Source organism: Brettanomyces nanus, chromosome 3 (genome assembly GCF_011074865.1).
Source record: "Brettanomyces nanus chromosome 3, complete sequence".
Lineage (NCBI taxonomy): Eukaryota > Fungi > Ascomycota > Pichiomycetes > Pichiales > Pichiaceae > Brettanomyces > Brettanomyces nanus.
This window is the reverse complement of record NC_052376.1, coordinates 1-24138: the sequence shown is the minus strand read 5'-3', so window position 1 is coordinate 24138 and position 24138 is coordinate 1. Positions and strand designations below refer to the sequence as shown.

The 24138-nt window shown below is 40.1% G+C and overlaps 10 protein-coding genes across 10 annotated transcripts; 5 read left to right on the top strand and 5 right to left on the bottom strand.

Moving 5' to 3' along the window:
- Positions 1–133: 133 nt before the first annotated feature.
- FOA43_002652 (uncharacterized protein) lies at positions 134–1141 on the bottom strand (the record flags this gene model as incomplete). Its single annotated transcript, XM_038922938.1, has 1 exon — positions 134–1141. One exon carries the CDS (start codon positions 1139–1141, stop codon positions 134–136), a length of 1008 nt encoding a protein of 335 aa, XP_038778866.1.
- A 464-nt stretch (positions 1142–1605) lies between these two features.
- On the bottom strand, positions 1606–2568 carry FOA43_002651 (uncharacterized protein; the record flags this gene model as incomplete). The annotated part of the gene is made up of 1 exon (XM_038922937.1): positions 1606–2568. The coding sequence occupies one exon, from the start codon at positions 2566–2568 to the stop codon at positions 1606–1608; it is 963 nt and encodes a 320-aa protein (XP_038778865.1).
- Positions 2569–3255: 687 nt separating this feature from the next.
- Positions 3256–4902, top strand: FOA43_002650 (uncharacterized protein; the record flags this gene model as incomplete). Its single annotated transcript, XM_038922936.1, has 1 exon — positions 3256–4902. The coding sequence occupies one exon, from the start codon at positions 3256–3258 to the stop codon at positions 4900–4902; it is 1647 nt and encodes a 548-aa protein (XP_038778864.1).
- A 2113-nt stretch (positions 4903–7015) lies between these two features.
- Positions 7016–8659, top strand: FOA43_002649 (uncharacterized protein; the record flags this gene model as incomplete). The annotated part of the gene is made up of 1 exon (XM_038922935.1): positions 7016–8659. The coding sequence occupies one exon, from the start codon at positions 7016–7018 to the stop codon at positions 8657–8659; it is 1644 nt and encodes a 547-aa protein (XP_038778863.1).
- A 683-nt stretch (positions 8660–9342) lies between these two features.
- FOA43_002648 (uncharacterized protein) lies at positions 9343–10647 on the top strand (the record flags this gene model as incomplete). The annotated part of the gene is made up of 1 exon (XM_038922934.1): positions 9343–10647. The coding sequence occupies one exon, from the start codon at positions 9343–9345 to the stop codon at positions 10645–10647; it is 1305 nt and encodes a 434-aa protein (XP_038778862.1).
- A 181-nt stretch (positions 10648–10828) lies between these two features.
- Positions 10829–12358, bottom strand: FOA43_002647 (uncharacterized protein; the record flags this gene model as incomplete). The annotated part of the gene is made up of 1 exon (XM_038922933.1): positions 10829–12358. The coding sequence occupies one exon, from the start codon at positions 12356–12358 to the stop codon at positions 10829–10831; it is 1530 nt and encodes a 509-aa protein (XP_038778861.1).
- A 622-nt stretch (positions 12359–12980) lies between these two features.
- FOA43_002646 (uncharacterized protein) lies at positions 12981–15311 on the top strand (the record flags this gene model as incomplete). The annotated part of the gene is made up of 1 exon (XM_038922932.1): positions 12981–15311. One exon carries the CDS (start codon positions 12981–12983, stop codon positions 15309–15311), a length of 2331 nt encoding a protein of 776 aa, XP_038778860.1.
- Positions 15312–15345: 34 nt separating this feature from the next.
- FOA43_002645 (uncharacterized protein) lies at positions 15346–17106 on the bottom strand (the record flags this gene model as incomplete). Its single annotated transcript, XM_038922931.1, has 1 exon — positions 15346–17106. The coding sequence occupies one exon, from the start codon at positions 17104–17106 to the stop codon at positions 15346–15348; it is 1761 nt and encodes a 586-aa protein (XP_038778859.1).
- A 792-nt stretch (positions 17107–17898) lies between these two features.
- FOA43_002644 (uncharacterized protein) lies at positions 17899–19250 on the top strand (the record flags this gene model as incomplete). The annotated part of the gene is made up of 2 exons (XM_038922930.1): positions 17899–17906; positions 18263–19250. The coding sequence occupies 2 exons, from the start codon at positions 17899–17901 to the stop codon at positions 19248–19250; spliced, it is 996 nt and encodes a 331-aa protein (XP_038778858.1).
- A 964-nt stretch (positions 19251–20214) lies between these two features.
- Positions 20215–22737, bottom strand: FOA43_002643 (uncharacterized protein; the record flags this gene model as incomplete). The annotated part of the gene is made up of 1 exon (XM_038922929.1): positions 20215–22737. The coding sequence occupies one exon, from the start codon at positions 22735–22737 to the stop codon at positions 20215–20217; it is 2523 nt and encodes an 840-aa protein (XP_038778857.1).
- Positions 22738–24138: the final 1401 nt, after the last annotated feature.

Below are 24138 nucleotides of genomic sequence, written 5' to 3'. Positions count from 1 at the left end.
CTCAGAAATGCAAGATTGTCTTTACATCTTTACATCTTTCGTTATCGTAATAAAGGTGTTCTGCTACTTATTCTTGCAATTCTTCTATGACTATAAAAGTTTACAAAAAAAATACGTGCTTCAGTAAGAACAGTTAATAAGTAGCATTTAATCTCTTTGCCAAGTATTCACCTGAAGTAATTGGTTCATACTTCTTCGGGTTCTGTTCGGAGAAAGTACCTGGCAAAGCGTCAATAACTTTGTGTCTGTCTGCCGATACAAAGTATGGAATGGAGTAACGAATTTTGGAAATGCCCGTCCTGGAATCTACAGGAGGAGCTGTGACTCTGTGAAAGGTCGACTTTAATTGATCGTTGGACCATCTCATCAAGAAATCGCCTGTATTAATGACAAGAGATCCTGGGATAACCGGTGCATCAATGAAGACACCAGGGTTACTGGGCTTCTCAACTTGCAAGCCGCCACAGTCATCCTGAAGCAACATGGTTAAAGTACCAAAGTCAGTATGGGCAGCGATTCTCTCTGTTTTGCCTTCTCTTAAATTCTTCTCCAGAGTAGGTGGATAGCATAAAAGTCTAAGCTGGTTGTTGGACTCTTCATGGTGCTTAAGTAAGTAGTTCTCATCAAGGTTCAAGCCAAGAGCTAAAGCCCTCAAAAGTCTGTCAGCCGTAGTCTCGCAGACTTTAAAGTAGTAGTTACAGAATTCCCTGAATCCCGGAATGTCCTCATCTCTCGGCCATATATTGAAGCATTCTTTGTTGTTTTCGTTACCGCTGTCAAAAGACTCCTTCACATCGGGGTGTTGTCTCAATTCACTAATTTTGGCTCTATCAAAGACCATCTGCACTACTTTTTCCATACCAATAGCGGACCAGCCTCTATGGTGAGCTCCGTCCTTTGGATGTTCACATAGCATCTTCTTGTCATCTGGTAACTTGAAGAAACTAGCACTCCATTCAAGCATTCTCTTCTGATCGGATTGGGGAATACCGTGATTAATGATATACATGAAGCCAATGTCTCTCATTGCACCAATCATCTTCTTGCCAACGTTTTCCTTTCCTTCGGCTGTTCCCTCTAAGAAAGGTTTGAAGTCAATCACCGGTACGGTCACCTCCTTTTTGATTTCGTCAGTAGTCATAACGGTGATGGTTGATCTCCTTTTATCTCGGCAAATATATGCAATATAATTGTGAGATTATAAGCTGGATCAAAAAATCAGGTTTAAGTACATCCCAGAAAGATTGAAATCATACCATTCTGGGAGCCTGACAAGTCTGGAAAACAAGAAATTAGCTGGTCTCCTCATATCCTTTACAGTTACTCACAACCTCCACCTCCTCCACCAAAACTTCCCTGAGAAAGTAATTAATTCGATAATGTGTATCAACGCATAGATAAAACCGATAAAAAAAAGCAAAGGGGGTGTGCTCTCCATCACAATTATCTACATGCAGAGCTTAATCGCACCGACATATAAGATTTTAGATAAGGTAACTAATATGCAGAAATTAGCGGATATATGAATGTTTCTAATCTTGGTGTGTACATATTAAGAAAAAGAAAAGAATTGCTCAACTAGATTTGGAAGAAATCGGTGGCTCGTCATTCTGTGTACCCTTCTGGTTGCTTTCCTGGGCACTCCAAATCTTTATAGTACCAGTAACCAACAGCCGGACCGAAGTCGGAATATCTTTTAGAGAAGCCAAGCGAGGAAACCGCATCAAAATTCTCTTTGCAAAGTTTTAAGTTCTGTCCTAGTAAGTTTTCATCAATTCTTTCAAAGGTAACTGACTTTGGAATAACGATAGTACCTCTCTGAATACCCCAAGCAATTAAAATATGGGCAGGGGATTCAGCCAGCTTCTCGGAAATTTCAACAATGGTAGGATGCTGCAATATTTTGGGTTCTCCGTTCAACTCATAACAAGAGTTCTGATTACCAAATGGAGAGTAAGCAGTAACTATAATGTTATGATCCTTGTGGAATTTCAAGAACTTATCCTGTTTCAAATAAGGATGCATTTCCATTTGATGAACCTGAGGAACAATTTGGCATTTAGCAAGCAAGTTCTCGATCTCCTCTTGCGAGAAGTTGGATATACCAATTGCTCTGACTTTTCCTGTACCCAGTAAGTTTTCCATAGCTTTCCAAGTAGTGACATAGTCGATATCCACTTTAATATTATTCCCTTCCAAGAATTGTGCCTTATCGTTAGCACATGGATAATGCATCAAATAAAGGTCAACGTAGTCGAGTCCCAATTTTGACAAACTCTCATCCAAAGCTTTTGGTACATCCTCAGGTGCATGATGAGAGTTCCACAATTTTGTAGTGACAAAAATATCATTCCTATCTACCCCACTGTTTTTGATACCTTCACCTACCTCGTATTCGTTCCCATAAATGGCAGCAGTGTCTATCATTTTATAGCCTTTTCTAATAGCATACTCAACAGCTCTGGAAACTTCGTCAGGTTGAGATTGCCAGGTTCCAAGACCAAATGTTGGCATGGCAACACCGTTGTTCAAGGAAACGTTAAGCACATCCGGGTAGGCTTTTAGCATTTTGGTAAAGAATCTAGAGAAATAGCGCCAGGAAAGAAAAGGAAGCTTAAAGTAGAAGTATTCCTTATTATAAGTTGCTCCCTTTAGCTGATATGTGTGGTCGATGATTAAGATTATCGGCAAGACTTAGTTGATAATCAAAATAAATCCCTTCTTCAAAAATGCCCTTCCTCCACCCATTTTTACCAAAAGCGTAACTTCCTAACATTTATTCAATTAACAATATCCCTGGAACCGTGCTTTCCATATAAAGAGTATCGTAGTGGCTGATTTTTGTTATCGAAGTCACGACCTGACTTGTGATTTGCTGAGAATTTTCCCTTCCCATATTGTGGTGCATGATGAGATCGTAAAAAGAAACAAAAAATTATGATATGCACGATGGAGATCAAGAATAGATAGATCTCCAGGCTGAGATTTCAGAGCCTCTTCTTCTTTCCTTACCCTCTAAGTATTTTCATTATCTTTGGTACCTATCTTCTGGTAATAAGATAACAACCTCCACCTTCTATATGTGGCTTTAATATAAATAAGCGTTATTAACCTTTATTGCCTTGTGTCGTTGAAAAAGAGGTGCGAAGAAATAGTCAAAATAAAGCTTGGAGTGAAGTAACTATGACGTTTAACTTGTCCTCACTTACGAAGAAGTTTGAGATCCCAAAAGATTGGGAGTCTTTCAAAAAGAAGATGGAAGTCCCCAAAGATTCCAATGCCTTCTATGATAATGATTCCTTGACGAATAGAGATATTATTCCAATTCCTCCAGAAAGAAGAACCTGGACAGCTTTTGCCTATGCTACTTACTGGGCTATCGAGGGTGTTTCTATTTCCGGTTATACGACAGGTTCGTCGTTGGTCGGTATTGGACTTTCTGTGAAGCAATCTATTGCTTGTTCCGTTGCTGCAGGTATTATCTATGGAATCATGGCTGTTGTTATGGGTTGGATAGGTTCTCATCACCATATAGGTTTTCCGCTTATTGCTCGTTTTATGTATGGTATCAAAGGTGCACCTTTCGGTATTGTTATTCGTATTACAACCGGTATTATTTGGTGGGGTGTGCAAGCTGTGTACGGTGGTGAAGCTATTAGGGTTTGCCTAGGAGCCATGTCGCCAAGCTTCTTGACATGGGATACCTTTAACAATAAAAATGGTATTACCTCCTCAACATTTGTTGGTCTTTTCCTCTACTGTATTTTCATGATTCCTTGCATCCGGATTCCTCCTGAAAAGTTACAGTTTATGTTCCGTGTGGTCATGTTCATCACACTAGGAGCTTTCTTTGGCTTACTTGGTTATAGTGTCAAGAGCGCAGGCGGTGCGGGTACCATGTTCAATGCTCCTTCTACGACATATAAGACACGCTCTTCGCTAGCATGGGCTTGTGTGAAAGGTATCTTCTCCATCGTTGGTACCACCGGTACAGGTATCCTTGGTCAATCGGATTTTACAAGATATTCGAAACGTAAGCATTCCCCCGTTCTCGCCCAATTAATCGGCGCTCCAGTGGCATTAACATTTTCCTGTGTTATTGGAATCATTACTACCTCTTGTGCCAATGACTATCTTGGCTACATCCAATGGAATCCAGTTAATTTGTTGGGTGACATTCAACAACATGAGCACAACTCCTCGGCTGCAAGGGCTGGTGTCTTCTTTGGTGGTCTTGCATTTGTGTTACAGCAAATGGCAATTAATTTGTTGCTTAACACTTTATCTTCGTCCATGGATATGGTTGGTCTCTGGCCAAAGTATATCAATATCATGAGAGGCTCTACTATTGTTATGATTGTCGGTATCTTGATCTGGCCATGGAAGATATTGAGCTCAGCTAAAGCTGTTATTATTTTTGGAAGTGGTTGGGGATGCTTCTGCTCCGCTCAGACTGGTATAATTATTGCCAAATATTATATCATTTACAAGAGAAAGGTCTTGTTGAAAGATCTTTATATCAACAGTAAGGATTCCATTTATTGGTTTTATCATGGAGTCGATTGGAGAAGTTTGGTCGCCTTCGTGATTGGTACTGTCTTCTTAATGCCAGGTTTGGCGCTGGATGTTGATGACAAATCCTCTTCATTTTGGACTGGTATATACAAGGTTTCGTATGCTTGGGGCCTTTTCATATCAATGGGTGTGATTATTTCTTTGCACCTCCTATTTCCAAAAATTAGTGTAAGTCCGGTAACTAAAGTTGATGATGTTTATACAGATGATGGAACTCCAATTGCCTGGGCCGATGAGTCTGAATCGAGCGAAGGACTAGTCGAGGAAGTTGAGGTTCACATCGAGAGCAAAGGTGATACCTTTAATTACAGTAAGTTGGAGGCCTGAGACAGGCCAGACTACTTATACTTTTATTTTCAAGACTATTAATATTATTTTATACGGTATTGAGGTTTTCTCTTTTTGGTGTATTTTAAGAATGATTTGGATAGATGTGAAAGTGCTTTAAACAGACATAGGCCCAAGTGGTAAGAGACTCTTGCTCCTTAATTATTCTAGTGATGGCTGAATTTGCTAGAGTACGCTTAACTTGAGAAGGAAAGCCATGCCCATTGGAGCTTATTTTTTGATTGGCGAGTAGACGTACGTAAAATGATGTATTTGGAATAATACAAGAGTTTTGAGGGAAGTTGTATGTCTTACTATCGTCCTCTAGATATGAGGGATTTATATTACGTGAAAATGTTATGAAACCGATTAAAGTGTAACGAAGTTTCTGTTCATGTAATATGATGAGAGGTATAATTGAACCTATATGGTGGTTCATTTCAAAATGCCACTACAAAAAAGTTCATATATTTCAAACAATTCGGAACTTCATCTCATTGGGATCGGAATCAAACCACAATATACTTAGTCCACAGCTTAGTGAGCTGACCTTGGGTGACCGTATTCGCTTTGGTGGGGTGGCTATAAAGAGGTAATATCACGTACTCTGCCGAATTTTATGTACCACGGGACAACGCTTACCTCAATGTAAGCGAAACCATAAGTTTGCTTCAGAGTTTTGTGACCATCTGTTTATACACTACTGGCTAAACAAAGAAGAAAAGTCAAATGATTTTGCAAAATACACATTTGAGTCAATGTGTAAAGACGGTATTTGGCATTTTATGACAATCTACAACGTTTTTCTATGGCGCTGGTGCACTGTACTGTTTCGCAAACCCCTCAAAAGGTTTTCTGTATTCATATGGGGAATTTATAACGTTACAATGACCCCGTGTGATAGTTGCGCCACCTGTCTCGGCGTCTGGAGTAGTCAGTCTTATGATTAATTACCTGTCAAGAATAAGTAACAGCACTATCTCTATTGCATTAGCAACATACATCTGCAATACAATGCAATCTGTACCCAAAGAGTACTATTCACGGCACTCCAGAAAACCGTAAAGTGGGAAAGTTGGCTGTGGGCTACATTACTGCAGAAAACGTCATTGTATTCGAAGCTCATCATTAGAGAGAAAAAACTAAAAAGAAACTTTTCGTATAGATCGTAAACATTGAACTAGTTTGTAGAGAGAAAAGGGCAGGGTGGAGGAATATTCTCGGAACAACCGTTGCCATTACATTTGCCGGGTTCAACTTCGGATTAGCTTTGCATATATCATTTTTTTATTGTTTACAACTGCACTTTGTAGTGATTACCACTTCCCATGATTAGCCGGTGATAATCAAACGATAGATAATCATACGTGAATATTTTATGATCCCCTAGCCGAAAGCAGTCTAAAGCCTCGGGATAAGTTCCATACCGTACATCCCCACGTGAATAACATTTCAGTTTTCCACACTGTGAGTGGGGAGGCATGGGCCGTCTATGTGGGATAATTTATCCGGAGCTTATTGTTTCGAAGGATTCTCGGACCACTCTGATTGATGACCATCATTGTTCCAGGAAAAGTTTTTCCGGAATTGGCTGTCTCGCGGAAAAACTTGAGATCCGCTTGAACGTTTGCATTCAACCCTCGGGTACAAACGTTTCAGTTTACAAGGAAACTGTAATTCAAATAAGGTCATCTTATTCGCCTTGAGGTATCCAACTACATTGTATATAAACCGTAATCATAAAGTATCAAGGAAATGGCGGACATCCATTTCATACAATTAGATCAAAAATAATCGAAGAGAAAAAAGAAAAGAAATTCCGACGCAAAAAAACTTCCAGGTAAAAAAATTTTGCGAGACAACGGATGAATTACACATGTTCGAAAAGAATCTATTGTCCAAAGAAGCATCAGGTTTTCCCGGAAAAGACGGGGCAGTACTATCGGAATATAAATGAAACGATCATAATTTGAGCAACGAATAAGTATAAATAGGAGCACAATGTTGTGTTTTCTAGGTTGACACTTTTTGTTCCTCTCTGGATCTACAAGAGAAAAGTAAGATTTTTCATACGTCTTATCTTTTACATTTTATATTCTAGTCTATTAGTGTTATGTCTTCCTCATCGGAAACAAATTCTAAATTGGATTCCCCTTCACAAGTGCAAGAGGGATCAAAGAATGATCAATTTGTCGACCGTTCTCAGCTCAAAAAGGAGCTTGATGAAGCTCCAGTTGCAGCTGCTGAAATACCACAAAGTGGTTCTTCTTACTGGTTTTCTGCTATGATGACACTTCTTATTTCATTTGGAGGTTTCGTCTATGGTTGGGATACTGGTTCCATTGGAGGTTTCACTAATATGCCTGATTTCGTCCAGAGATTTGGTACTTGGAGTGAATCCGAGCAAACTTATGTTATGACCAAGGTCAGACAGGGATTGGTTATCTCTATTTTCAGTATTGGTTGTGCAGTTGGAAGTACTACTCTTAGTAAAGTGGGTGATGTGTATGGAAGAAAGAAGGGTATCATGCTGACTATGGTTGTCTATATTGTTGGTATTGTCATTCAGATTGCCTCTGTTTCTTCTTGGATTCAATATTTCATTGGAAGAATTGTTGCCGGTCTTGCCGTTGGTTCTATCTCGGTTTTATGTCCGATGTTTATCTCCGAAACTTCTCCTAAAGCTATTAGAGGAGCTTTGGTTTCTTCTTATCAATTAATGATTACTCTTGGTATATTTTTGGGTTATTGTTGTGTCTATGGTACTTATCATAGTTATGACGGTTCTAAACAGTGGAGAATTCCATTGGGTCTTTGTTTCGCTTGGGCTCTTTTCTTGATCTTCGGTATGACTTTCATGCCTGAATCTCCAAGATATCTTGTCGAAAAGCAAAAGATTGAGGAAGCCAAGAAGTCTATTGCTAAGGTCAATAAGTGTGCTGTTGATTCTGCTTTCACATTGCAAGAGGTCAACAATTTGATTGATGGTATTGAAACGGAAAGGTTGGCTGGAAATGCCAGTTGGAATGAAATGTTTACTGGTAAGCCAAAGCTTTTCTACAGATTATTTGTCGGTATCATGTTACAGTCTTTGCAACAGCTTACCGGTGATAATTATTTCTTTTATTATGGAACCACCATTTTCAAGTCTGTCGGATTGAATGATTCGTTCCAAACTTCTATCATTTTGGGTATTGTCAATTTCGCTTCTACTTTCCCTTCGCTTTGGATTGTTGATCGTTTCGGTAGAAGAAAGACTTTGCTTGGTGGATGTTTCGGTATGATGATAAGTTTGGTTATCTATGCTTCTCTTGGTTATAAGAGTCTTTATGCTGGTGAATTTGGTGTTGATCCAAATAAGTCTGTCGGTGATGCTATGATCTTCCTTTCCTGTTTGTTCATTTTCTTCTTTGCAACAACTTGGGGACCATGTGTTTTCGTTGTTGTTTCTGAGACCTATCCATTGAGAATCAGATCTAAGGGTATGGGTCTTGCTCAAACTAGTAACTACATCTGGGGTTTCTTGATTGCTTTCTTTACTCCATTTATTAATGGTGCTATTCACTTTGCTTATGGTTACGTTTTCTTCGGCTGTGTTGTCTTCGCCACCTTCTTTGTGTATGCATGTGTTCCTGAGACAAAGGGTTTGTCGTTGGAGGATGTTGATGATCTTTACAGACACTTCACTCCTGGAATGGCTTTCAGAAAGGAGTATTCTTCTACTGCAGATGAAGAGGAGAATAAAGAGTCCAATTAGGTTAATTTCACGAGAATAATGATTGATACCTGAAGAGGTACGTTTTATGCTATCTGCTTTCATATTATAACTTTATACAGTTTCTTATGTCCCAAATCAAAATTTAATTACATTTAGTCTTAGTAGGATCTAAGGGCATATTCGGAAATGAGATGGTCAGCTGTGAGATGAGGTTATGTTTTGTTATCGAAGGAGTATATAAACTAATAAGGGAAGCCATTCAAAGTGGTAAACGTATACATGCTAATTTGAGGGAAGTAAAAAAACCGAGATTCCGTAACATCATTGCTCTGGAAGCAACGTTATCTGTCTGTTTGTACTATCTCTCTTGGTGATGAACCCAAGTTTTCTAGGTCTCATGGACGGACCGGACCTTCCACATATAAGTAGCTGACGCTAAAAAACTTTGGCCGCAATTCCCCGATTGGGATGATGGATCGGCGAATTTTCGCACTGATAGCTAATGTATTCTACTTATCTTAGCTTCGAGCAAGTTAATTGAGATGGATAAGTAAAGTGCCTGCAAATAACCCTTTCAGGCATCTAATTCCCCGAATATCAGGTTTTTTATCCTATTTTCCTATCATCTCGAGGTATAAATACATAAGTAATTTCAGCTTCTCAGATTTGTCATCCTTCAATGGTACTCTAAATTGATATAAAAATCTACTCAGAATACTATAATGACTCTTTTATCCGGCGCACTAAAAATTAACTCAGGTGAATTGGTTGATACAATTCACCAGACGGCCGAAAAGTTCGGAGCCAAAAACCGTTGGGGACCAGAACCAACTCAAACGGGTGTGAGAAGACTCGCGCTTTCAGATTATGACAAGGAAGTTAAGGACTGGTTCATTCAGCAGGCAAAATCTCTTGGCTGTAAAGTCATAGTCGATGAAGTCGGAAACATTTTTGCTACCTTTCCAGGTAAGAACAGGGATGCGAAGCCCACTGGTATGGGATCTCATCTTGATACTCAGCCAACCGGTGGTAGATACGATGGTATCTTTGGTGTTCTCTCTGGTCTTCAGGTTTTAAGAACTTTAAAGGCTAACGACTATGTTCCCAACTATCCAATCACTTTGGTGGATTGGTGCAATGAAGAAGGAGCACGTTTTCCGATGTCACTCATGTCTTCTTCGGTTTGGGCAGGTATATCAACCAAAGAGCATGTATATGGGTTAAAGGATGTATATGACAATAAAACCACTGTCTTGGAAGAACTCAATAGAATTGGTTACAAAGGGTCTGTGGAGTCCAGTCATGTTGCCAACCCCTTAAACTGCCACTTTGAGATTCATATTGAACAAGGACCGATTCTTGAAATGATGGGAAAGAGGATAGGAGTCCTCACAAGTGCCCAAGCTTTCAGATGGCTAGATGTTACCTTCAAAGGTATGCCACAGCATACTGGTACCACTCCACTCGAATATAGAAGAGACGCTTTGCTTGCTACAGCTAAGGTTATTACGGGTATCAATGAGATCGGAAAGAAGCACCATGGTGTTGCTTCTGTCGGAATGATGAGTCTCTCTCCAAATGTGGTTAACGTTATCCCTGGTGAAGTCAGTTTTGTTGTTGATATTAGACATCACACTGATGAAGGGCTTCACAAAATTTACACGGATGTCAGGGCATTGATTGATGAGATCACCTTGAACAAGGCTGGTAACGGCATCCCCTTGGAAGTTGAGATAGGTGATCCATACCCAATTCCTACCACCGTTTTTCACACAGATCTAGTGGACTTGATTGAAGAATGTGCATATTCTGTCGTTGGAGAAGAAAATACTCATAGAATGGTGAGTGGAGCAGGGCACGACTCTTGTGCAACTGGTTCTGTCATACCGACTGCAATGATATTTGTTCCTTCTAAGAATGGAATTTCTCATAATCCTGAGGAGTATACCAAGCCGGACGAGCTTGAGGCTGGTTTCAGAGTTTTGTTGGAAACGATTTTAAGATATGATCAGGAAAGAGTTGAGTAGACTATTTTAATAAAACTTCAATGAATTATGGGTCTTTCCAGTTAACAGCTAGGTATTATTGCTCTTATTTTATCTTGTACAGCTTCGTGTTTCAGTGTGCGAATTGTCACCGTAACCATGGTCTGTACTATGTTACCCCAATTATCATATCAATAAAGTTGCGGATTTAATATATATAGCTTCAATCAAAATACTTTGGCGGAGCTTTATTCTTGTTCAATGTAAAAGTACTCTTTCCTCTCTTCAAGAACTTACCTTTGGGCTTTGATTCGTTCAATCCACCATGATCTCTATCCCAAATAATTTTACCTCTTAGGATGGAATATCTGGGCCAATTAGTAAATGTCATTCCTTCGAATGGAGTATGATCAATATCATGGTGAAGCATTCTGTTTGTAAGCTGAAATGGTTTTATCTTATTCTTTGGATACCAGATGATAATATCAGCATCTAAACCAATATCTATGGAGCCCTTGAAGCTCGACATGCCATACAATGAGGCAGGATTTGTGCATGACACTTCAACAAATTTCTGAGGACTAATTCGACCTGTTTCTACACCATAGCAAAACAACAAAGGCAATCTGGTCTCAACACCAGGTAAGCCATTAGGAACCACAGCAAAATCCATAGTTCCATCTGTCTTAAGGCCTTTTTTCTTTCCTTTTCTATCATCATAGTTGCAAGGTGAATGGTCACTGGAATAGATGGTAACTGTTCCATTTTCCACTGCTTGCCAGATACCTTGAAGTTCATCTTGAGAGTCTCTAATAGGGGGAGAACAAATGTATTTTGCCCCTTGAAAAGAATCATTCTTATCAACATTAATATGTAAACCATCGTCAATAACGGAACCTTCAGAATAATTACTATTGATGTGTGATTTTAGATATTCACTGGTTAAAAACAAGTACTGAGGACATGTTTCCGAATAGATAGGACAATTTTTGGTCTGGGCATCGTGAACATGCTTCATGCTTTCGCTGGTTGACATATGAACTATCAATAGAGCTTGATCAACCATATTTGCCAAACTAATAGCCCTATATGATGCTTCGTCTTCGCATACAAGTGGCCTTGAAGCAGAATGAAAGAAGGGTTGAGTTGTGCCTGCCTTCTCGAACTTCTCAATCAAGTACTCAATAATATCGTTATTCTCTGCATGAATCATCGTAGTAACACCCAACTTTCTTCCCATCAAAAGAACCTTCAAAATTTGTTTGTCACTGACGCTCCAAATCTCATATGTCATGTATACTTTAACTGAAGTTATACCATAGTCCTTAACTAAGACAGGCATTTCCTCTTCGAGAAACTGGTCTGTAGGATCGGTGACAATCATGTGCATACCATAATCGCAGAAACTTTTGCCATGTGCCAACTTGATATAGTTCTTCAAATCAGGAATCGATGATTCCACCCCCCTCTCTTGAGTAGCAAAACAGATGAATGATGTTGTACCGCCACAGATGGAAGACCTGGTTGCAGAATCAAATGTGTCACTGGTACAGGGTTGGCTGACATGGACGTGGGCATCAATCCCACCTGGTGTAATAATACCGCCTTCCGCATCTATCATTATCTTACCATTTAAGGGTTCCGTTGAAATACAGGCTATCTTCTCCTTTTTAATGCCTATATAGGCAGGAGGATTGATGACTGTTGAAGCATTCACAATTACTCCGTTGTAAATCACTAGATCGTACTCCATAATTCTCAAGATCTGTGGCTCAATGTGACAACTTTCTTTTAAGTCATTTCATTTGACCACCTTTATATATCTGCAGAGTTCTCTGTTTTTACTTTACTTTTAGCCATCTCGTTTCATACCCTATAACCATGTCCTTTGCCGGAATAACCCAAAACGGTTTAAGCGGCCAACTTCGCCACGAACTTCGCCACATAATATTAGTTTTCGGATTTCGCCGTAGCCTCGATAGCATCCGTAAGCGATCAGTATCTCGGATAACCGAATTAGGAAACCTTATCCTGATGGCCGAAAATTACTCAATTGGGACAACAGCTTCGACGATAAGCATAAAATCGTTCGATTACCAATAAACGTAATGTGGTTGGAACAGGAAAGACTAGATACCAAGAAAACCCTTTACCTGCCTTTGCGATAACTGATAGTTTGTTTTGTAAGATCCATATAGCTAAGGTTTCCTTCAACTTTCCTTATGCAGAAAGTAGTTAGCGAAGTATCAAGAAACCCCAAAGAGTCATTTGCGATATCGAAGCGAGGTCGACCTTATCGATCGAAGAAGCATCGGCCCTGCGATTTTTGCCGTAGACGGAAGACATGTTGCATCATACATGATAAACCACCATGTATGTTATGTACACGTCGTGGCGGGAACTGCTCATTTAATGAGAGCATTCAGGTTACAAGACCAAAAAAAAAGCCTTCGGAGCCACAAATTCACTTTTATGTTCCTAAGGTGAAGCAAAACGATACAGATGTTGTCCGTGAGATTGATGAAGATTGTCGAGGAGAGAAGGAAATGTCTAATACAAATGAAGCACATCGAGACGTTACCTCTGCAGAAGATGATAATGATTCTGTAAGGCCTACAGAACTCACCGACTCTATAAACTATTCCACTCAGATGAAATCTGTGGGTCGTAATTCTTCTTCAGAAGCAATAGATGTATGCACGACCACTGTGAACTCCATTGATTCTGGAGTACCTCTTGGTGCTTCAGAAAGTCTCTTGAGCACATCAGAGTATATTCCCAACCTTGAGAATCAGCCACCTGTCACACCTATCCAATCATATGAGTTTGATTTACCGCTTACAATTGATATGTGGAATATCATGTTTCAGGATCTTCAGAATGATTCATTACACGTTGATATGAAAAATACTCGACTGTCCAGTAAGGCCGAAGCGAATAGCCAAGTCAGCACTGTTTCTTCTCCTTTTTCTTCTTCAGTAACCAAGGCTGGTTCCTCTGCTCTTGCTCCAACGATTACTGTAGGGGATATTCAGCAGCTTCCAAGTTTTCATCTTCAAAGCCAAGGAATAAATCGTTTTGGAGTCTGCTCACTTCAGCAAATTCGTAAATACATTAAAGGTTCAGTTGATGCTGACGAAGCAATCAAAGTTCAATATCTTACGGAAAACTCTTACATGGATCCTTATATTTATACAAAGCTTGCCCATGAAGACGAAGGCCCTGTAGAAGGGGAATTCAGCGGTGGAGAATTTCCAGTTCCTACATCACGGAGAAGTCCCACTTCAAGGCTGGGTTCTTTCTCACAAATGGACCTTTCTGGGGTTTCATCGGCATCAGATGAATCAGTTTTCTATAGAAAGCTTGTTGAGCAGACACCTGATAATATACATTCAACTGGTTCTTCAATACTTCTTGTGCGTAACGATCCCGGAATGTCTCGTCAGGATGTGGCTACTAAGGAAAAGATTCGTGCTCTAATCGGAAGTTTTGGGCCTCGTCTTCTTCTTATCTATTTTAGATACATCAATCCTTTCTTACCGCTTTTTTCCAGGGGCCTCTTCTACTTTGGTACCAACCAAAATATGTTGGAGTTCCATAATTCGCTTCTTGCTACCCTCCTCACGTTGGGTATGGATTATTGGGCAATTGATCCTGTCCTTCAGCAATACACTCCACCCTCAGATATTACGTTATTCAAGATTGCACGATCCGCCATGATGGAAGAGCAGGAAATGCCAAATTATTCTTCTCTTCAGGCTTGCATTCTTTTATCCCAAAAACGACCAGTTGATCTTTCAAAACCGGATACTCCCTTTGTGTGGACTGTTCTCGGCATGGCAGCTTCTTTGGCTGAGACTATGGGCTATAATCATGAATGTCTCGAATGGCATATTCCAAGCTGGGATAAAAGATTACGCAGAAGAATTTGGTGGTGTTTTCTTGTTCAGGACACGTGGTTTGCTGCATGTTATGGGCTTCCACTACATATCGCTAGCCGCTACTGGCATGTGAGTCCCTTAACTCCAAATGACTTTGAGTCATATAGCATGAATGAAAGAGATTCTGAAAACTTCAAGCTTTCGGTAGTGAGTTTTTGCTTCATGGTCAATATATCATCACTTGTGGCCACAATTTGTGATGAGTTTTTATACTCACATATGTCCTCCTTTTCTTTTGAGACTATATATCGTATGGGATGGCAATTGCTAGATAAGGTTACAGCGATGGAAGAAGACTCTCCTCGAAGCTTACAAGTTTCTTCACAAATCACTGGGCAGATTGCATGGGCCAATGCATCAATACAGCTGGCCATTCAGGCTGCTAAATTGATTATTCTTCGTCATTTGCTTCATAAACTGAAAGCATCCGATGAAAGATCACAGCATAGATACAGAGATTCGATATTCGATTCGTCTCTGGATTGCCTACGCAGCATATTGTGCCTTGTGGGTAAAATCAAGGCTGATCATTTTCAATATTTTTGGTATTCGTGGTCAAGATTGAATTTTGCTCTGGCTGCAAACTTCTTCTTGCTCGTTTACTCCCTAGTTGAATCTGCCCAAGAAAGGGATACTGTTAAGGGTCTTCTGGATAACTATAGGTGGTGGTTGAGATGCAATAATTCTTCATTTTCTGATCTCTCATTGGCATTGGCAGTTTTGGATAGAGCATATGCGGAAGGATTGGAGAGAATAGCAAGATAGATACGCATAATTAAATTTATCAAATAAGTTTAAACTATCCACAAATAAAATCATCATTCGGATTTGACATAACAGGCTCTGCATCACCACGCTTGGCTGCAAAGAAAATATCGAAGTCTTCCACTTCCTGCCATTCCTCAAGCCATTTCTTTTCTAGAATTTTACCTGGAATGCCTTTACTTGGCCAGATTAGGTTAAGCACAATCATCATACCTGCTGCTGAAATGTAACCAGTGAAGTAAGAGAGATAGTAAATTTTCATCGCACCATCAGGAACCTTATGTGTTTTGGTGGCGCCGACAAAGCCAACGATGTTGGGAAGAATACCACAAATATATGCCCCAAAAGCTCTCCAGTTAATTCCCTTCCAGAAGTAGTACGAACTTGAGTTATCAGCAACGTACAAATCTTTCAATTTGAGGTAGCCTTTCTTCAATACAAAATAATCAGCAAAGATAACGCCTGCAATGGAAGAAAGGAAAACTGCATAGGCAGAAAGGTAGGTTGTGAACATTGAAGAAGAACTTAAAAGGTTCCATGGGCAAATGCAGTAACCGACAATGGCACAAATAAAACCTCCACGACGAATATTCATGTATTTTGGAAGAAGGGCTGTAGCATCAGTGCCCGCACTGATGGAATTTGCGGAGATATTAGTACCGACTTGAGCGATGGCAAAGCCTAGACTTATGAAAAACACACCGGCACGTGAACCACTTTTCTCTGTAACTAAGAACTTTCCCAAAACATCCAATGGATTCCAGTACGTCTCACCGTAGAGAATTGTTGATGCTGAAGAGACTAAAACACCGATTAAACAGGTAATCGAAAAGCAGATTGGAATGGTAAAGAACTGAGACCATAATGGAGCTCTACTTGTAGTTGCCATACGGGTAAAGTCCGGGGCATTAACAATCAAAGTAGCAAAGTTGGCTAAGGCATTCATGGTAGAATTGATGAAAGCCCAGGCAAAAGCCGATCCACTGAGAGTGGATTTTTGTCTGATGACGGGACCGCCACCACCTGCTTTAACCATAGTCCAGATAAGAAAAGAAAAACCAGCAATGGGACAAATTATAGCCTTGACAGTAAATAAGTGTCTAACAGTATGTGGCCTCAAGTAGATAAATGGAAGCTGGCAAAACCAGAAAATGAAAAAGGAAAGCATTCCGAAGGAAGTAATGGTATCACCTTTCATTTTGTTAGGTATCCTAGTATCTAAATCATTACCAAAAATTGCCATAAGCATAAGCTGGACACAGTTTGAACCAATAGCTGATTGAACTCCAAACCAAACGCATGCCATGACAACACGATTGATCACGGGCCATAAAGATCCCCAAATTCCAAAGGATGATCTACAGGAGACAGGGAAGGAAACATGGTAATAGGTACCAACCCTGGACGACAAAGTGATGAAACAGGCAACAAAGAAGTATCCGAGCCACACCGTAATCCAAACAACCCACCAAGATAAGCCAGCTGTGACACCTGTTCCTGCAATCTGCCAAGTGTTAACGTTGAAAGCATCGGCAATCCAAAAGTTGATAAAGTTCCACCATCTCCAGGTACGTCTAGCACTTTCCACTGGTTTCAAATCATAGTTGTATAGGAAAAGCTGGGATATGGAAAGTTCTTCTGTTCCGTCGATTTCCAGCTTCTTTAGTAGCTTTTTGAAGAACTTTAGCACCTTTTGCACACCGGTGGTGGGTTCTTCAAGCTCCACTTCTTTGGAGTTCGGAAAATTATCATCTGATAAAGGTTCCTGGTAAACATCAATATCGACCTTAGACATAATGAAAGATCTACTATTGTTTATGTGCTAACTGGCTACACGATTGTTCATCGAGTTAATGGACCATCAGCTTATTTTATACGTGTCAAATTTTATTTCAGATCATTCAAGGGATCTTATCTTATCGTAGGTCTCGAATGCCGTTATTTCCCAATTAGTCGAGAGACAAATGTAGGGGCTACATGGAAGAGAAAAAAAATGGACTGACTCTTCGCTCATCGGATAGAGAAATCTAATGGAAGCGGTGGATTCATTTTTCGGCGAGCCAGTTTCCCGAATAAGTGAATGCGGTGAATGAGTGTGATATCGTATTAAATACACTTATCTCAAAGAAGCCATAACGTATTACTGAGCTGTTATCAGCTGGATATCCATGAAAAAAAAGCCGCTTTCAGCAGACCTAACTTATCTAAAGTAGACTATCTAAAGAGGAATCGTAATACCGGTCAGTTATATCTCAAAATTTTGTAATCCAACATCTCAATTTTGTTAAGTGCCAGATCTCCTATCAAAATGGGATTTTGTGAGTTGGTTACAGAGGGTGATTCTGCCATCAAAATTACTCTCTTCTCTCCTTTCTTACACTCTGCAGAATTACATAGAAGAGCCTTAATTAATAAGAAGTGAAGTACCCATCTTGAATGTGGCTGGAAGTGATTTAGAGAGTGTGTTTGTAAAGACAATTCAGAATTTTGTTAAGTAGCTGGGAAATGGACAGATTTTGTCAGGGCTTTCCGGTTCAGTATGGAAAACAAATTTTGCGCGAGGTGTACACGGAGAAGAGATCTCCAGATGTCAAAGTTAATCAGTGAGTGTCTTCGGGCTTTCAAAGGGCTAAGGGCACAAACAACTTCAGTTGAATAGACTAGGATTTTAGATGAAGCTCTGCACTTATTGATAAGCTGGAGTTAAAAGGGCTGTTGCAGTATTTCATCCCTTTCCCCACCTTTTTTTTCTTAAATGACGACATCCTTTTGACGAGATTTTCATTAGTCAGTCACGTGAACATCAGTAGTAATTTAGACGGATTTCACCTCCGTTATTTGTTGAGCTGTTCTTTTCGTTCTCTTTACTCTTATAGAGGTTTCTTCTCTTATCCGTGTTTGTTAGTGTTTGGTTATAATACAGTTTTTACTTTGTATTCTAACTACTATAGTTTTCCGATGTCAAAGCAAATCTTGAAGATCGGTGATGTCGTTGTGCCAGCTCCTGGTTTTGGTGCCATGAGTCTTGTAGACGCTTACAAGACAAATCGAGACGACCCTATGTTGGTCCTAAAGAAAGCTTATGACTTGGGTTGCCGATTCTGGGATACTGCTGACGTTTACAGTAACACTGGTTATGGTGAGAGCGAGAGATTTATAGGTGAGTTTTTGAAGAAGTATAATATTCCACGTGAGGACATATTTCTTTGTACTAAGTTTGGGTTCAAGAAAAACGGTTCCAATCAAGTGATTGATGGTTCGCCTGAGTATTGCAAGATGGCTTTTGATCGTTCTTTGAAGAACCTTGGAGTTGATTATGTTGATCTTTACTATCTACATAGAGTTGATCCTAATGTTCCGATTGAGGACAGTGTGAGTGCTATGGCTGAGATCCGTAATTCGGGCAAGGCAAAGTTTCTCGGAATAAGCGAATGTACGGCAAAGCAGCTTCGTCGGGCAAACAGCATCACTAAAATTGATGCTGTTCAGAGAGAATATTCTCTATTTGATCGGTCTGCAGAGGAAACGGGATTAAAGGATGCATGTGACGAGTTGGGAGTGGCTTTTGTTGCCTACTCTCCGCTAGGCCGTGGTTTTTTAACTGGAACCTTCAAGAAGAGGGACGATATCAATGATTCGAGAAAAGATCATCCTCGGTTTTCGGAGGGAAATTTCGACAAAAACCTGGAGTTGGTTCGTGTAGTGGAAGAACTTTCCAAAGCCAAGGGGGTGAAGCCTTCACAGTTTGCCCTAGCTTGGATATTGCATCAGAATGCTATACCAATTCCAGGTACTTCTCATGTCGCGCGTGTCGTGGAGAATTTTGAATCGAGGAATATCCATTTTACCGACGACGAACTCAAACAAATAAGGAAGCGCATCGACAATGTGACCTTGGTTGGTCAAAGAAAATTCCGTATGAGCAACGTGGATGCCTAGACAGGGCGATTTTTTAGTTAGTTGTTCAGCTCGTTTATATTCTACTCATTGTCCAATATTATAGAGTAGGGTCGATGTTATCATTACGTAGTACACTCTACATATAAAAGCGGTAATATTTATGCCTCATTTCGGAGCTAATTTCAGCATTAGTCCCGGGTTCATTATTTGCTCAATCATCAGTCTCAGAAAAATCAAAATCATTGCTTTTGATTCTGAGCGTTCAATCCTAAATATCCAAAGAGAGTGATTTCCTTTATTGGTAACGTGATTTCACTACATGTACAACAACAAAATTGGTGGTAGCATGGAGGTAAATTTGAGTGTAACTCATAAACGATACCTGATATTTCGTTCAAATTAAGCTGATTATAAGTAGAATCACTTTATTGTTTGGGTTTTTATTTAACCTAAAGAGAGTATTCATATATTTAGAATGATTGTCTGTATACTTCTGAGTTTATACTCAATTTAGTTTTATTTGGTGAAGAATATAACAGAAGAAAGGAAGCGCACTGAGTCATTGAAAATGAGTACGGCTACTGAAACAAAACACACGATCCTAATACTAATTATTGAAATGTATTATCTCAGCAAGTTTCATTGCTGTAGATTATCTAGAAGTCCAAAGCAAATTGACTTAAGTCCTTGTTCACAACTTGTGGTAAGAAACCATCTCGAAATGACAGCCGCACTTTGGAGGCCCCTTCATGTATCTCTTTCTAGCGCACGATATTTTATTTTCCCATGGGCTTCTCCCTTTGGTTGACATCAAGAACTGCTTCAAAGGAGAATACAATCTACACGGAGAAGCCAGCTCTAATCAGTAAGATATTAGGAAATTGCATAACATCATATTACTACTATCATATTACTGGTCCAACATTACAAATATGTCTTGAGCTATAACAATAAAAAGTAGCCTAAATTTCATCTAAAAAAATCAAAAACAATCATTTCAGGTTCATAATTCCAAAAAGTATACAGTCTTTTGGACTTCAAAGTCCCCAATCAAATGGATGTCATCACTGCTACTACCAACTTGAATCTGGTACTTACCAGCCTCTAAACACCATTTATTCTCGTATTCGTCAAAGTAAGAGCAAGCTTCCTTCAAGTTCAAGCTTAACTTGATAGTTTGAGATTCACCCGGTTTCAATTCCGTCTTAGCAAATGCTTTCAATTCCTTGACAGGTCTAATAACCGATGGATTCAATGATGCAACATACAATTGAACAGCCTCCTTACCGGTATACTTATCACCAGAATTGGCCACGGTAAAGGATGCAGTAACGGTAGTATCGTTAACTGTGACCTTTAAATCATCGTACTTGAAAGTGGTGTAAGACAAACCATAACCGAATGGGAATGCAACTTGGCTCTGCAATTTCTCGTAGTATCTGTAACCAACAAAGACGTCTTCACCGTACAAGACACGGCCCTTTTCGGTGTGGAAATTCAAGTAGGCAGGATTGTCCTGGTTTTTAAATGGCCAACTCAAGGACAATTTACCACTTGGAACAACGTCACCGAATAGGACATCGGCAATAGCGTTACCCAATTCGTTACCACCGTACCAAGCTTGAACCAATGTTTGACAATCTTTCAACCATGGCATCTCAACTGGTGTACCCGATTGATTAACCACCACAGTGTTAGGATTGGCCTTGAGCACTGCGGACACCAAATCGTTAGTCTTTCTAGGCAAAGTCATGTCATCACGATCATAGCCTTCACTTTCCCATTCACTGTTCAAACCAATGCAAAGAATAACATTGTCATGAGACTTTGCAAGGGACACAGCATGCTGGATCTCTTTTTCGGCATCGATAACTTTAGTGACACCAACTTGCAAACCACCGGCACCAAAATCGGAAGCGAGCTTGGAGGTGATACCTGAACCAAACTCAACTCTGATCTTGTAATTCTCACCGGCCTTCAAATGAGCAACGGCAGTCTCCTCAACGGTACCGCTGCTGAAACAGAAAGTACCCTTAGTCTGGTGGGTCTTGTTATCAATCAACAACTTATCGTTGAGATAGATTAAGGCAGTACCAAACACTTGACATCCAAATTCGTAGTCGGCAGTTTCTGTTGGTGTAAACACACCTTCGAAATCTGTATAGAACAATTTCGTCTTAGTATCAACAGCAGCATTGGAATAGTCGAACAAAGTCACGTAGGAATTGCGGACAACCAATTCATCAATAGGCTTTTCAGCAGACGATCTTTCATCAATTGGTTTAGTGTAGAAACGAGCTCTAACTCCCTTTTTGGATTTGTCCAAGTCGTTAGTCATGGACTCAAAAAGGCCACCTAAAGCCTTATGAGAGTGGCAACCTATGGTGAAGTCAACATTATCGACTTTATTCTTGATACCCTCCAAAGGTGTAACCACATAGTAAGGGTTCAAAGAGGCAGAACCTCCACCAGAATAGGTGTTTAGTGCGACTGCATTAGGACCAATAACAACTGTAGACTTTCCTTTTGACAATGGCAACACATTTTTATCGTTCTTCAACAAAACTATTCCATCAGCGGCAATCTTTCTTAGCGTTGCACTGGTCTTAGGAGTGTTGTTCTTTGTATCTTCCAAAGTGCTGTAAGGTCCTTCACCTCTAGAATCAACAACATATTTGACTAGGTCTAAAACATGTCTACAACGGTCGTCAATGTCCCCTTCTCTCAAGTCATTCTCTTTGGATTGAAGCAAATGCTTGATAACGTCCCATTTTCTAAATCTTGTGGGGCCGGGAAATTCAATGTCAATTCCGTGCTGGATGGCTTCAACAGAAGAATAAGTACCATACCAGTCACTCATAATCATGCCGTTCCATTTCCATTCTCCTCTCAAAATCTTCTGAGTCAACTTGTAGTTTTCCGAACAATGGACACCATTAACTTTGTTGTAACTGGTCATAATACATTTAGGATCAGCCAACTTGATAGCCAATCTGAAAGGTTCCAAATAGATTTCTCTCAAGGCTCTTTCACTTACGACACTATTGGAACTGAATCTCTCGTGTTCCAAGTCATTGCAGACAAAATGCTTGACAGTGGCAGCAACCTTACCGGTCTTTTGAATACCACCGACAATAGAGGCAGTGGAAATACCACTCAAGTAAGGATCCTCACTGAAACTCTCAAAGCCACGACCTCCGAGAGGTCCTCTCTGAATGTTTGTGGTTGGACCTAAAATCACTTGGGCTCCTTTATGATCGGCCTCACGTGCCATCAATTCACCAGCTTTCTCCAAAAGTTCAGCATCGAAAGTTGATGCCAAACATGTTCCATTGGGGAAGCAAGCAGAAGGAACACCGTCGAAAAATTTGGTTCCTCTAATACCGTTTGGTCCATCACTAACTCGAATAGAAGGGATACCCAATCTCTCGATCTTGGCAGTATGCCAGAAATCGACAGCAGAGATTAGCGACACCTTTTCTTCGGTGGTTAATTGCTCAAGTAAATTGTCAACGTCGAAAGTCATTGAAGAAAGAAAATGGTTTGATTACGTTACTCGTTTCCTCGAAATTATCCCTCGCATTTAAACCTTTCAAAAGTCATCCGTTCCCACCATCCGGAATCATTTTTCCTTGTACGCGATCTATCTCCGCTAACCAAACCTCCCATAATTTTTTTATTGATATATGGAGCACGACTTCCCGTTTGTCAACTAGCAGGTCCGATAGAGCAATGTTGCCATACGGCTAAGAAAAAAGAAAAAAAAATATTTTTCATACCTTCTATTCTGGGGTAAGCGATGTCTTTTCTATGGTATGCGTCTGATTACACTCCGTATTACCATCAAGATCCAGTTTAAAGTATACCACGTATTTCTGAAATACCATAATCAAGATATATATGTATATAAACATGACTCTCTAAGATAATGCTGCTTTAGTAAGATTTTGGAGACTGCACCACAGAATTTATTGAACAAAGCTTAGCAATTCTGTCCGTCTCTCCCCTCTCTGACGACAGACAGGGGGACACTCTTGGAGTACTTTGCGGGAGTCTATTGTTACAGAAGGAAACAATGTAATAATTCCGCGAATGGAGACTGAAAAAACGCCTTCTCGGTATCATTACTCTATGTGGGCACGCAAACTTACCCCACCAGCCTCTTCTTACCTGAAAGGTATTCTATGGATAGCTCTGCACAATTACGTGACCGTACTACAACAACCCTTTCAACTTGCGAAAGAATTGATACCTGTAGCCGGGACCTTGAAATCCATTGATATTTTATCGGGTTTCGTCCATTGATAATATGCTTACCGGGCTAAATTCGTGTGGAAAAGAAAATTAAGGTGCATACATAATGTATCCGGTTTTCTGCGGAACTCGGAAAAAGATTTTTCCCGTGCTTTCTTTTTTTTTGGCGAGGAATCATGCATGGATCTTTGAACCAGGAAACGACACACTCAGATCCCGGTAGTAGTCCGAATGAGGATTGCCGAATATTTGCTCAACAGAAATGTTGAAGTAATGAAGGAATGGCAAGCTTGCAAGCATCTATTGTAAATGTAGATGTCCATTCACATTGGAGTGATGAGAATAAAGACTTATAGTCTTTACAATGAAAACTGGAGGACAGCTCGCTCTGCTCCACTCCTTGTTTTGTGGGACATGAGAAAGAGTGTATGAATGTGAGAGATTACTGCAGGGAAATTTTGGTTGCAAAAAGGCGACACACCGGTGGATTTATCAGAGGTGATTGGTTCCTATACCCAGAAAGTGTATAGTGTGGTCTAAACGGTATTGTAAAAAATGACTATTTGTTCGATCTTATGTTCGAATTTTATCATCGCATCATTGGAAACGTCTATGAGTTCTTGATTGTGGTGTGGTGGTGTGTGGTGTGTGGTGGTGGTGGTGGTGTGGTGTG